Source organism: Podarcis vaucheri, assembly GCF_965113315.1.
Source record: "Podarcis vaucheri genome assembly, chromosome: 9".
Lineage (NCBI taxonomy): Eukaryota > Metazoa > Chordata > Lepidosauria > Squamata > Lacertidae > Podarcis > Podarcis vaucheri.
Window position 1 is genome coordinate 10,534,140 of NC_138767.1, and position 12,533 is coordinate 10,546,672.

At 45.2% G+C, this 12,533-nt stretch overlaps 2 protein-coding genes and 1 long non-coding RNA gene across 4 annotated transcripts in view; 1 reads left to right on the forward strand and 2 right to left on the reverse strand.

Annotated features, from left to right (window-relative positions):
* MOB1B (MOB kinase activator 1B) overlaps positions 1–12,533 on the reverse strand; it is a 244,326-nt gene that overhangs the window by 112,635 nt on the left and 119,158 nt on the right. The window lies entirely within an intron of this gene.
* UTP3 (UTP3 small subunit processome component) lies at positions 2,292–4,211 on the reverse strand. Its single transcript, XM_082237946.1, has one exon. The coding sequence runs from the start codon at positions 3,834–3,836 to the stop codon at positions 2,373–2,375; it is 1,464 nt and encodes a 487-aa protein (XP_082094072.1). The 5' UTR covers positions 3,837–4,211; the 3' UTR covers positions 2,292–2,372.
* On the forward strand, positions 4,300–9,450 carry LOC309540796. 2 transcript variants are annotated; one of them, XR_014223504.1, is made up of 3 exons: positions 4,300–4,406; positions 5,700–5,795; positions 8,176–9,450. It is a non-coding gene; the product is annotated as an uncharacterized lncRNA (long non-coding RNA). The 2 variants fall into 2 exon arrangements; XR_014223505.1 differs by having other exon boundaries at positions 8,227–9,450.

Below are 12,533 nucleotides of genomic sequence, written 5' to 3' on the forward strand. Positions count from 1 at the left end.
AAGGTCTCGGGTTTATTAATATTTATTTCTTCTATATCCCACCTTTCCTCCAAGGATCTCAAGGCGGCACAGTACATGGTTTTCTTCCTCCTCATTTTATCCTCACAACAACCCTGATAGGTTAGGCTGAGAAAGTTGACTGGCCCAAGATCGATCTGTGAGGTTCAATCCTTGGCATTTCCAGGCAGCGCTCAGAAAGGTTCCCGCTTGAAACTCTTAACCAGCCATTACTACCAAAAGGTCAAAGTATTGTTCCCTTTCCCCACTCTACCCCTTGACTGCCCCCCACCCACCCATTTATGGCTAGGCAGAAATACAAACCTATGGTTCCTTAATCAAACACACTTGCTTGGCTTTTACTGCAAGCATATTGAGAAGCCATCGTGAAGCATGGCCTCTCCTCATAAATGCACACAGAAGAATATGTCTATATTTGCTTACCTCAAATGATCTAGACATGGTCTGTTTGCTAATTTCTGCACAGGGGAACTTTCCCTGTAGAAGATAAAAACTCAAACTGCAGCCCGTTTAAAAAGCTTGCCCTAATCTTCCATTTCGCCACTTTATTCCCTTTACAAAGTGATCTCTCAAACATTACAGAGAATTTACAAACTTTTCAAATAAACACCATGGTTCACTCTTATTTCTGATGCCCTAGCATGAGCATCAAACCAAAGACGCCATCCAATAGGCTTGGGGGAATGCTAAGATTTTCAAAAGTGCAATAATATTTGCTGGAGGGGGACTAAAGAGGTGTGCAAAAACAGCCTACTGAGGACCAACCATGATTACTGACCACTGTGCTGTTTGTGGGCACAGGAAGGTAATAATTATAATAATAATTTTTTTTATTTATACCCCGCCCTCCCCAGCCAAGGCCGGGCTCAGAGCGGCTTACAAGCAATAATAAAAACAAGATGAGTGATTACAACTTAAAAACAAAAATAAAATACAACATTAAAATAATGGAACATTAAAATATTAAAATGAAGCCTCATTGCAGGAGAAGGAAAAGAAAAAAGAAAAGGGGGGGGGGGAGGGAATCAAATTGGCTCCAATCCAGTGCAGCTTGAAAAGCACTGGATGAATATGCTCCCATGGCAGAGACCCCGTGAGGAGCCTCGCTGCAGCATTCTGTACCCGCTGGAGTTTCTGGGACAGCTTCAAGGGCAGCCCCACGTAGAGCGAATTACAGTAGTCAAGCCTGGAGATGACTGTCGCATGGATCACTGTTGCCAGGTCGGGTAGATGGAATATCACAAAGCATTGCAGCAAAAAAGTCCTCTACATTGCAAGAGTTTGTCCCACTTGTCAGTCCTTAAAACCACATCTCAAAATCATGGCTTGCTCTACAAAAAGACTGACCTCTCCCCAGCTGCAACGGAAGTTACTTTTCTGTAAAGTAACTTCCAATCACTATTTTCTGTAGCCTTAAACCCCTCACAATTTTAATTACAATGTTAATTACAATGTTGGTGCCCACCACTAAAAACAACTCATCACAGCATGTGCCTCTATGCTTCAGGGTTAATATCCCTTTTAAAAAAATAACTACTAATAGGCATCCCCTCACAGTTCATTTCTGAATGGTTTCTAGTCATTATGTTAAACATACCTGCTAACATTTTTAAATCAAAAAGTGATTGGTTTTGGTTTCACTCAACCCAGCTACCAATGCACCATATGCTAAACTGTGGCTTCAAATATGTATACTGTATTAATGTAGAGCATACAGGTAACTTAGAAGGTATAGAAAGTATATAGAAAGTTTTTGTGAGTCTGATTGAAGCAAATTAAACTTATGCATTAGAAGCTTTACCTGCCAAAGCTCTTATCATTCACAACATACAGGACCGTCTCCACTTTCGCATTGGATCTGATCAGCCTAGCCCTAAGTGTATGCTCAAGATAGCTTAATGCAGATTAAATATTCCTTGGGTCCCTTAAGAACTAAGGAGAGCCTTATTGGGTCAGGCCAAAGTATCTGGAACTCAATCCTGGGCATATTAACTAAGAATTCCTATTGAGCTCAATGCAGTTACTGAAAGTCAAAAGTGCACAGAAATGCAACCTAGCAGGTCAAAAAGTGGTAGAAGGTGAGAAGATTACTGACCTGCTATGTTCTCAATGCAGTGATTGGGATTTACATTTAAACACAGTGCCTGGTTACTGCGGATGACCACAAAGATGAGCTGCTGGACAAATGAAACAACTGGGAAAGGCAGTTGCCCTGAACTTTGCATACTATGAACAATGCTGCTTTCTCCATGTTAAAATAAATACATATTGCCTTTATTTACCCCAAAAATGAACATTTATTGAGCTCACATTCACTGCCTTCAGCGAGTAAAAAAAGAATTATACAAAGAGAATCACTTAAGCTTAACACTTTTCTTAACTCCAGCACGAATGCCAGACAGTTCGCCTCCATATCTTTGTTCTTCTCTTCGGACCTCACGAACCTGCCCCTTCCTACGAATCTTGGCACGTCTGAATTTCTCACGGTGCTTGACTCTTGGGTTACGATCAATCTTTTTCCTTCTGGGTGTGAGGCCTTTATTCTTGACAATCTGGTATGTTGCACCTCTCTTTTGATCTCCTGCTTCCTCTTCCATAATCAGGTCTTCCACACATTCTGTTTCTTCTCGTTTCCTCTTTTTCTTAAGCTTTATCTTTTCTTCCATCTCCTTATAATAATTCAGGGCAGCCTCCTCATCCAAATCTGAATCATCTGTAGGTTCTTCAGCATCCTTACCATTAGAAAGCTCACCAACAGCTTTAGGTTTGATTTTATTAACATGCTTTCTAGCAGGCACGATAAGCTTCTTCCTACCTTCCACATCACCAGCATCACTACTATGGAATTCATTAAGGAGCAGACGAATCTCCGGTGACAGTTTCTGGTCCACAGTCGCCAAGTCATTTATTAAATTTCTGTAACTTACAAGTCTTTCAATGACAGGGTGACCGTGAACTGGAATCCTTTTGGCTTTCAGCACCAAATAAAAACTAATGTTGCAGCAATAGTTCAAATAGAGATGGTATTTGGTCTGTAAATACTGGCTGCCCTTTCCCTCTGGGATGACCCCATCTTTTACCATTTGCATGAGCGGCTCCAGTTCATCTCTGAGCTCAGTTAACTTGGCTTCAAAGTCCTGAATCAGCTCCAGCAACTCCGGGGATTCCTTTTTCAACAGCTTCAACTTCTCTTTTTTAGAGAGAGACTGCAAGTCCTTGGCAATTTTCGACCCGGACTCTTTTCGACCTGGCTCCTGGGCTGCCGCAGCGTAGGCCTCTATCAGGTCCAGGCCGTAGTCATCCTCCCCCAGATTCTGCACCAGCCTTTTCTGAATGGCTTGGGCCTCCTCCTCTTCCTCCAGCTCCTCGGCTTCGGCTTCCTCCTGGCTCTGCTTGGCTGCTTTGGAGCGAGCCGCAGCCTTGCCGTAGTCGGTGCCGTAATAGAGCTGTTTCCGCTGGCCCCAGGCGAACTCATGGGGGAGGCCGAGGTCTCCGCTGCCGCCCCGCTGCTCCTCCAGGTCGCTGTCCATATCCAGGGGCTCGCCTTCGCCTCCATCCTCGTCGCCCTCATCTTCTCCATCCTCCTCCGTCTCACTCTCCTCAGAGAGCTCTAGTCCCAAGACCTCCTCCTCGCCATCTTCCTCCTCCTCCTCCTCGCTGCCCAGCGCCGCCAGCACTGCCTCCTCCAGACGCCGCTGGTGGAAATCGTCTGCCTCCTCCGTGAAGATCGGGGCTCCCGGCTCCGGCTCCTCCATCTTTTCTTCCTGCGGCTGCGAGGCCCTCAGGCCCGGGGCTATTCTCCGCCGTGGCTTCCCCATGTTGCCGGCAGTGAGGACGGATCGGCAGTCGGCAAACCAGCGTGCAGTATTGCTGCTGTGCGGCCGCCAACGTACAACACTTCTTCCGGGTCGAAGGTCGGTGCGCCTTGGAAACAGGCTTTCACTTCCGGCTCACAAGAAATGGGTAAGCCGCCGCCTCCGCCTAACTAATTCCCAATTGTCATTTCGTTGTTCAGGAAATAACCGGCGGCCGTAAGCCTCCCGCTTACCGTCCTTACTCTACGCGTCTCCGGTAGATTCCGGACTGTACAGCGACCTCGCTTTCCAGGTGCTTTACTTCCGGCCTAGAGTAAGCGAGTAAATTCTACATCCGGTCGGTTGATGCGCCTTCTTTAATGCCTTCCGCCTCACTTGTGGACGCTCTGGTTTCGGTAAGAAGCATAGAGAGGTGATGAGGAGGGTGCGCGCCGGAGGCGAGGCGGGGCGTTCGGCCGATGATCCGCAGGGGGACACGTGGCTGACGTAAAGCGTGAAGCGTAATGGACCGCCAAGCGGGTGTATCTCAGCCTCTTCCGCTGCTTCCATTTAATAGAACGAGCATCCACACAGGTCCAAGATACATATTAATCGATGCCAGTTAATAGCAATGCACTGTTCACTCAGCTCGATAGACAGATAGATGTCTCTCTATTTCTCCTTAGGAATCTGCTTTATGCTGAGTCAGACTTTTGGTCCATCTGGGTTAGTGTTGTCTACACTGACTGGCAGCGGCTTTCTAGGCAGCAGCCTCGCAACTCACCCTGCAGGGACCGAACCTGGGAATCAGCTACATCAGGGGTGGAGTTTGGTAATATGGCTCCCTGAGCAAGACCAAGATTGGGCGCCCCTTCCCCCTAAATATTTATTATTTTCCACAATATTTCATTTTGGTACAGCTGCTTTTTAAAGGGGTCTTCTATAGGTACCCGTATAAATATAAGTATTGTTGTTGTGCTCCCTGTCTGCTCCACACCACCCTAAATCTGGTGTTGTCTGCTTGCAAGGCAGCCGCTGAGCTATGGTGGCCCTTCGCTTAAAGAAAGAACAGACCTCCTGGATTTTTCCCCTGAGGCTTCTCACACAGACACCCTGCTTTAGCAACCAAAGGAGTGGTGGAAAGTGTGAAATGACAGTGTTGTTCTCTCCCTGCTCACACTGCTAGGACTTGGGGTCTCTGGATGAAACCTGATTCAGAACAAGCAATGGTGTTGCTGCTCATGTTGTGAGATCATTTCGTTGCCACAAGATGGAGACAGATGCCGACTTTTAGCTTTTCTAAAGGATAAAATATATGTTAGGGTGGAAGCAGCTAACATGATGCCTTCTAGATGTTGGACTCCCATTTCCCATCAGCCTCAGCCGGAATGGCTAATGGTCAGGGATTATGGGAGTTTGAGTCCAACAACATCTGGAGGGTACCACACATTAGCAGCTCCTGCCACAGAAGGTAGGTTAATTGATGGATGCTGGCCACTGTTACTGAACAGTGGGTGCTGGCCTTCAGTTACTGAAGCGTACATTGGAATATCAAAAGATGGACCGCCACAAGCGAATTTCCCCAGAATAATCTGCTAGTTGCCATCAGAAACAAAATCCTGGGCTTCATGGGTCTTTGATTAATCCAGAAAGGCAAGTCTTGACATTTTTACATCTTCAGGACTGCCAAAGGATTAACAGAATCGATAAATATATCAGTTTAAGCAAAGTAAGTCTGCAACCCTATACAAGTCTATACATGGAATATACTTCTGAGTAGGCCTACATAGGCTTGTGCTGCTGGTAATATATTAAATCCAAATTAATTTGCACATTAATAAAAACAATTGGCTTGTATGGAAATGAACATTCTTTTTTCGTTTCTAGATAATTCATGTACCTGCGACAGCAGGGACTGCCTTAGTAATTAATGTAGAAGACAGGGTGCTTTTTCTGAGAGGACAACTTCCACCTACAGTTCTTGTAAGTTCAATAAACACTTCCATGAGTTTTGCAAACACATTTTTAGGCCATTTAAAAGGTTTTTGATCACTGGTTAACTGAGTAAACACCACAGCCCCAAATGACATAGGAGGGTGTTAATAGGCAAGAATTGGTGCAGAGTCCACGGCACCATTCACATAACAAAAACTACCATAGAGATATCAAGTTTTTCAAAAGTAGCAAGTCCATGGCTTCACTTTTGAAAAACAGGTCTGCAGTCCTTAGCTAATTGGGAACCACTGGTTTAGTCTAACCTGCTTGATGCAAGAAGTGCAGAAGCTTTTCCCCAACAGATGATTTTTCCTGTCCAGACTGCTTAAAGACTTCCAGCGTCGGTGATTCCACCACCCCTCTAAGTAACGGGTTCTTTTGTTAACCTTACTGTCAAGTGGTTTCTTCCTAATATTGAAATGACACCTACCTGCCTGTAGCTTTAGTCCATGAGATATAGTAATGTCTTCTAGGGCACCAGAAAACAATTTTTTGCACTCTTCTATGACTGTGTGTGCATGACCCTTTACTCTGGCTCCAGTGTACTCCCATCACTGGTGTTTGAAACCATGTACACGTGGTGTTAGCCACAATCCCATAACTGTCCTGTAATTCTTGAGAAATCCTGCTGTTCAGTGCATTTCTCCTCAAACCAGCTTCCATCCAATTTGAAAAATGGCAGCCACATTCAATTTGCAGTTAAGCTGAGGTGTGTGCATTTGAGACAACTGTTGCGTATGCCCAGATGACAGTTTTGTGAACAGGAGTTGGAAAGGTTGCAGGTGTGGAAAAAGCAATTGTGCTTTGAGTGGTGAAATCTGGGAAGAGTTGCTGTGCTTTAAGGTGCTAAAGCAGAGCTTTCCAAGCTTTTCATGCTGGTGACACACCTTTTAGACATGCATCATTTCGCAACACAGTCATTCAGTTTTACTCCCAAACCAGAGGTTAAACTAACCCCTTTCAATGACACACCTACACACTGCAGCCAACACACTAACATGTCACGACACACAGTTTGGAAAGCTCTGTCCCAAAGTGTATTTGACCTAAGTGTCAGCCTTTCAGGGATTTGAAGAGTGCTGACATGTCCCTCCTCTGTCTTCTCTTCTCCAAGTTAAATACAACCAGTTCCTCCCACCTTTCCAGTTGTGCTTCCAGTACAATTCCCTTTTTTGATCTACTTGTGGAGGCTTTCAAGCTGCTTTTCAGGCTATCCTTCCACCTTAAGTTACCGCAGTCAGTATGTTCTATCGGGCTGGACTGCTGTTTCTTAGTGCCCTCTGTACATCAGCAAGGCATTGTAATCACTCAGAGTGAAGTAATGGTGCCTCTGAAACAAGCCTCTGAAACAAGCAGGCTGACCGATACCAAACCCAAGAGCCGTTCTATGCAAAATAAGTGCAGGTGCCAGTTTCTTCTTAAGAAAACCACAGAGCAGGTGCAGCGGGGCCAGTTAAACTGGAATTAAGAGTTACAGCTCTCTAAAGGAAAGGAAGAGCAACTCTTAGGGCGCTTTAACAAAGTAAAGATGCTTAAATCTTCAGATGCCATGTATATAATTCAATAGCTTCCTTAAAATATGTATTTGCATATGTTTTTATTTGAAGGAGCTCAAGGTGGCATACGTAGTTCTCCCTCCTCCTTGCTTTATCCCAGGTTACGCTGGGTTGTACTGACTAGCCGAAAGTCATCCAGGGAGTTTCATGGCCGAGCAGGGATTTGAACCCTCATCTCCCATGCCCTAAACTCTAACCCAGGGGTCAGCAAGGTTTATCTTGCCTGGGCCAGATCGGCCCCGCAGAGATCCCTCCGCGGGCCGAATTGTGTGTGTGCATGAGGCTCACCTGCGATTTTTGACATCTGCGCGTGCACACCTGTGATTTTCAGTGTCTGTGCATGCGCAGACGCAATTTACAGCGCCGCAGAAGCGAGTCCCCGTGCTGTGCTGCACCGATTTAGTGCAGCGCACGAGTGGGCAGCTCGGTTCGGGGGCGGCTTGGGGGGCCGGTCAAACGACCTCTGCTTCTGGCCTATGGTCCTTAGGTTGCTGACCCCTGCTCTAACCATTACACCTGACATAGGACTCCTGCCAACCCCATAATGCAATATGCTTTGAGACAGGCTGTGGTTATTCACTGGTGATCAACGGGCTCTCTGCACATGCTTCAAGCCCGAGTCATTGTCCTCCGCATGAAATAAGTTACAGCTAATCCTATTGACATAGTAGGTGTGAGTTCTGACACACAAAATTGGGGGAACCCTTGGATAAATTAAGTCCAGAGAGTGAATCAACTACCTTTGAAACTTTTTCCTGTTATTGATTTTCCGCTACCGGTTTTGTCAAACATGTACTTGGTGACTGAAAAAGTAACTGAAACTCTTCCTGTGGTCATAAAGTGTGTATTTTTAATGTGCACAGAGACTGATATAAGGAGCTCTGCAGCTGGACCATGGAAAGCAAAGAGCCATGTGATCTAGAGGCAAGTGACTTCAGTAAAATAACTTTAATCTTTCAGGCACATGAGTTTGCTGGTTTAAAGGCGTGGATCTTGAGTTTGAGGGCAAAATTAAACTGAAGTTAGGACCCGCATAATGTAAAAATATTGTATATAGAATCACAGAATCTTAGAGCTGGAAGGGAACCCAAGGGTCATCTATTCCAACCCCCTGCAGTGCAGGAATCTCAGCTCAAACATCCATGACAGATGACCATCCAACCTCTGCTTAAAAACCTCCAAGGACGGAGAGTCCACAACCTCTTATGGGAGACTGTTCCACTGCTAAACAGCTCTTACTGTCAGAAAGTTTTTCCAAATGTTTAGTTAGAATCTCCTTTCTTGCAACTTGAAGCCATTGGTTCAAGTCCTACCCTCCAGAGCAGGAGAAAACAAGCATGCGCTCTCCACCATGTGACAACCCTTAAGGTATTTGAAGATGGTTATCATATCTCCTCTCAGTCTCCTCTTTTGCAGGCTAAACATACCCAGCTCCTTCAAGCACTCCTCATAAGGCTTAGTTTCCAGTCCTTGATCATCTTGGTTGCCCTTTTCTGCATATGTTCCAGCTTGTCAACATCCTTCTTAAACTGTGGTGTCCAGAATTGGGCACAATATTCCAAGTGTGGTCTGACCAAGTCAGAATAGAGTGGTACTATTACTTCCCTTGATCTGTACACTATACTTCTGTTGATGCAGCCTAGAATAGCATTAGCTTTTTTGCTGCTGCACCACACTGTTGACTCGTGTAAGCTTGTGGTCCACCAAGACCCCTAGATCCTTTTCACATGTACTGCTAGTAAGCCAAATGTCCCTTATCCTATATTTGTGCATCTGGTTCTTTCTGCCTAAATGCAGAACATTACATTTGTACCTATTGAAATTCATTTTGTTAGCTTCTCCAATCTGTTAAGGCCATTTTGAATTCTGATTCTGTCTGTTCTTAAACCAAGGCATGCTTTCCCATAGCAGCGGGGGACTCAATTTCCAAATGGAACACACTCAACAGGAAGTGAAACGTTCTTATTCCAAGGCAAAGTTCACAAACCAAAACACCTATTTCCTGGTTTGCAGCGTTCTTAATCCAAGTTGTTCATAAGCTAAGCTGTTCTTAAACCAAGGTACCACTGTGTATATATATATATATATATTTGCTTTCGTAGATTTTCACGGGTACAGGAATGCAGGTTTTGGTGTCTTCGGGTGTCTTCCCGTGTAAGAGTCGGGGTGTCTGTGCGACGTTTTGACGAGGTCTCACTCGTCATCTTCAGGCTGGTGCTTTCGGCTTCTTGTTACTGGAACAGAGCAGAGTCTGGTGTTTGAGTTCCTATAAATACTGTTGAGGGGTGTGGTGTATAGCCTCCAACGTTCTGGGCAGAGAGGAAGTTCCTAGATTAGTGTGCCTTTTCTTCTTTTGTTCCTTAATTACTTGAGGGATATCTTGGGTGATTTCATGAGTGATATTCTGAATATCACTGGGTGGGTCATTAAGTGTAGATTAGTTGCTAAAGCTTTCGTGTCTTGACCTCTTGAGCTTGTGAAGAGTTTTTCTGAGAAGATGGCTGTGCTGCATTTAGTTGTGCTCTGGCTTGGCTTCGTGTATAGGGGCGAGCTATGGTTTTGTGCCTTGTGCCAGCCAGATCTGTGTAGGGATTGCAGGGGGGTGCAGCATCCGGAGGTGCCACTATAGTTTGGTTACTGGATGGAGTCTGTAATATGTCTGTGGAGAGGGTCTGGGTTTGGGTCTGGTGTGGTTGATTGGTGACGGCGTTCTGTGTGCCTCTGGTTCTAGTGTCGGTTTTTGTGTGGAGGGCTAATTTCCAGATGTCTGGCAGGCGGGACGTGTCGTCACGCTTGTTCATGTTGTGAGGGTGTTTCTCTATCTCGATGGCTTCCATGATTATTCTCTTGTGGTGATGTTCCATGTTAAAGAGCAATTTGGAATCTGCAAAATTAATTTCGTGTCCTGTTTCTTTCATGTGTTGGAAAAGAGAGGAAGTTTTTTCTTCTTTTTTGACGGCATTCTTGTGTTCTGCGATACGTGCATTTATTCGTCTGTTTGTTTGTCCAATGTACGTGGCTGGGCAGACTTTGCAGGGTATTTCACAGACCCAAACCCAGACCCTCTCCACAGACATATTACAGACTCCATCCAGTAACCAAACTATAGTGGCACCTCCGGATGCTGCACCCCCCTGCAATCCCTACACAGATCTGGCTGGCACAAGGCACAAAACCATAGCTCGCCCCTATACACGAAGCCAAGCCAGAGCACAACTAAATGCAGCACAGCCATCTTCTCAGAAAAACTCTTCACAAGCTCAAGAGGTCAAGACACGAAAGCTTTAGCAACTAATCTACACTTAATGACCCACCCAGTGATATTCAGAATATCACTCATGAAATCACCCAAGATATCCCTCAAGTAATTAAGGAACAAAAGAAGAAAAGGCACACTAATCTAGGAACTTCCTCTCTGCCCAGAACGTTGGAGGCTATACACCACACCCCTCAACAGTATTTATAGGAACTCAAACACCAGACTCTGCTCTGTTCCAGTAACAAGAAGCCGAAAGCACCAGCCTGAAGATGACGAGTGAGACCTCGTCGAAACGTCGCACAGACACCCCGACTCTTACACGGGAAGACACCCGAAGACACCAAAACCTGCATATATATATATATATATATATATATATATATATATATATATATAGGTTATATTGATTTCTTATTCTTCCGGTAAGTTTTGCCATTTCTGCATGTTCCATAAGTTATTGTATCCATTCTTCCTTTGCTGGGACTTCTGCCTCTTTCCACAAAGGTTAGAGTCTTGCCTCTTCCTAGTTTTGCCTTTGGCCAAACCAAGGAATGTTTGGCTCTGAAAGAATGTGAACTTTGGGGTGTAAAACATCCCCACGTTTTAGGGTCCCTACACATGAGCAGTCCCACCACCGCATGAGTTTCAAGTTGCATTTGCATGTTGCTGTACATACCAGAGAGGGGATGTCTTATGCCCAATGTACATTTCCGATTTAGTTTCCCCACGTCTGCAACACACACACACACACACCCTGAACACTTATCCATGAACCTGTCGTCTGCTCAAATATGCAGGCCTCAGCTTAATTGCAAAGTGAACATGGCTTATGTTTATAAATTAGACATGAGCTGGTTTGAGGGGGAAAGCATCAGGCAGGAGAATTTCTCAAGCAACTTCAGGATAGATGTGGATTGTGGTTAAGGTGAGCTGCAGAGAATCCGAAGTTAACAGTAACACAGCCGTCAAGGCCTGTTCCAATAGTTTGCTGCTGGGATAAGATGCCAAACATTGCTGACTCTGCCAGCAGGAAAAGAGTCCCAGTGAGGTGGGGGGAATCCTAAATTAGCAGCCTGATTCTGATTTGTTGTTGTTGTTTAGTCATTTAGTCGTGTCCGACTCTTCGTGAGCCCATGGACCAGAGCACACCAGGCACTCCTGTCTTCCACTGCCTCCCGCAGTTTGGTCAAACTCATGCTGGTAGCTTCATGAACACTATCCAACCATCTCGTCCTCTGCTGTCCCCTTCTCCTTGTGCCCTCCATCTTTCCCAACATCAGGGTCTTTTCCAGGGAGTCTTCTCTTCTCATGAGGTGGCCAAAGTATTGGAGCCTCAGCTTCAGGATCTGTCCTTCCAGTGAGCACTCAGGGCTGATTTACTTAAGAATGGAGAAGTTTGATCTTCTTGCAGTCCATGGGACTCTCAAGAGTCTCCTCCAGCACCATAATTCAAAAGCATCAATTCTTTGGCGATCAGCCTTCTTTATGGTCCAGCTTTCACTTCCATACATCACTACTAGGAAAACCATAGCTTTTACTATACAGACCTTTGTTGGCAAGGTGATGTCTCTACTTTTTAAGATGCTTTCTAGGTTTGTCATTGCTTTTCTCTCAAGAAGCAGGCGTCTTTTAATTTCGTGACTGCAATCACCATCTGCAGTGATCATGGAGCCCAAGAAAGTAAAATCTCTCACTGCCTCCATTTCTTCCCCTTCTGTTTGCCAGGAGGCCCAGTGGCCATGATCTCCGTTTTTTTGATGTTGAGCTTCAGACCATATTTTGCGCTCTCCTCTTTCACCCTCATTAAGAGGTTCTTTAATTCTTCCTCACTTTCTGATATCAAGGTTGTGTCATCTTGTGTCAAGGTTGTGATTCTGGTTATAAAACTTAAAATGCCCAGGCGAATAAATA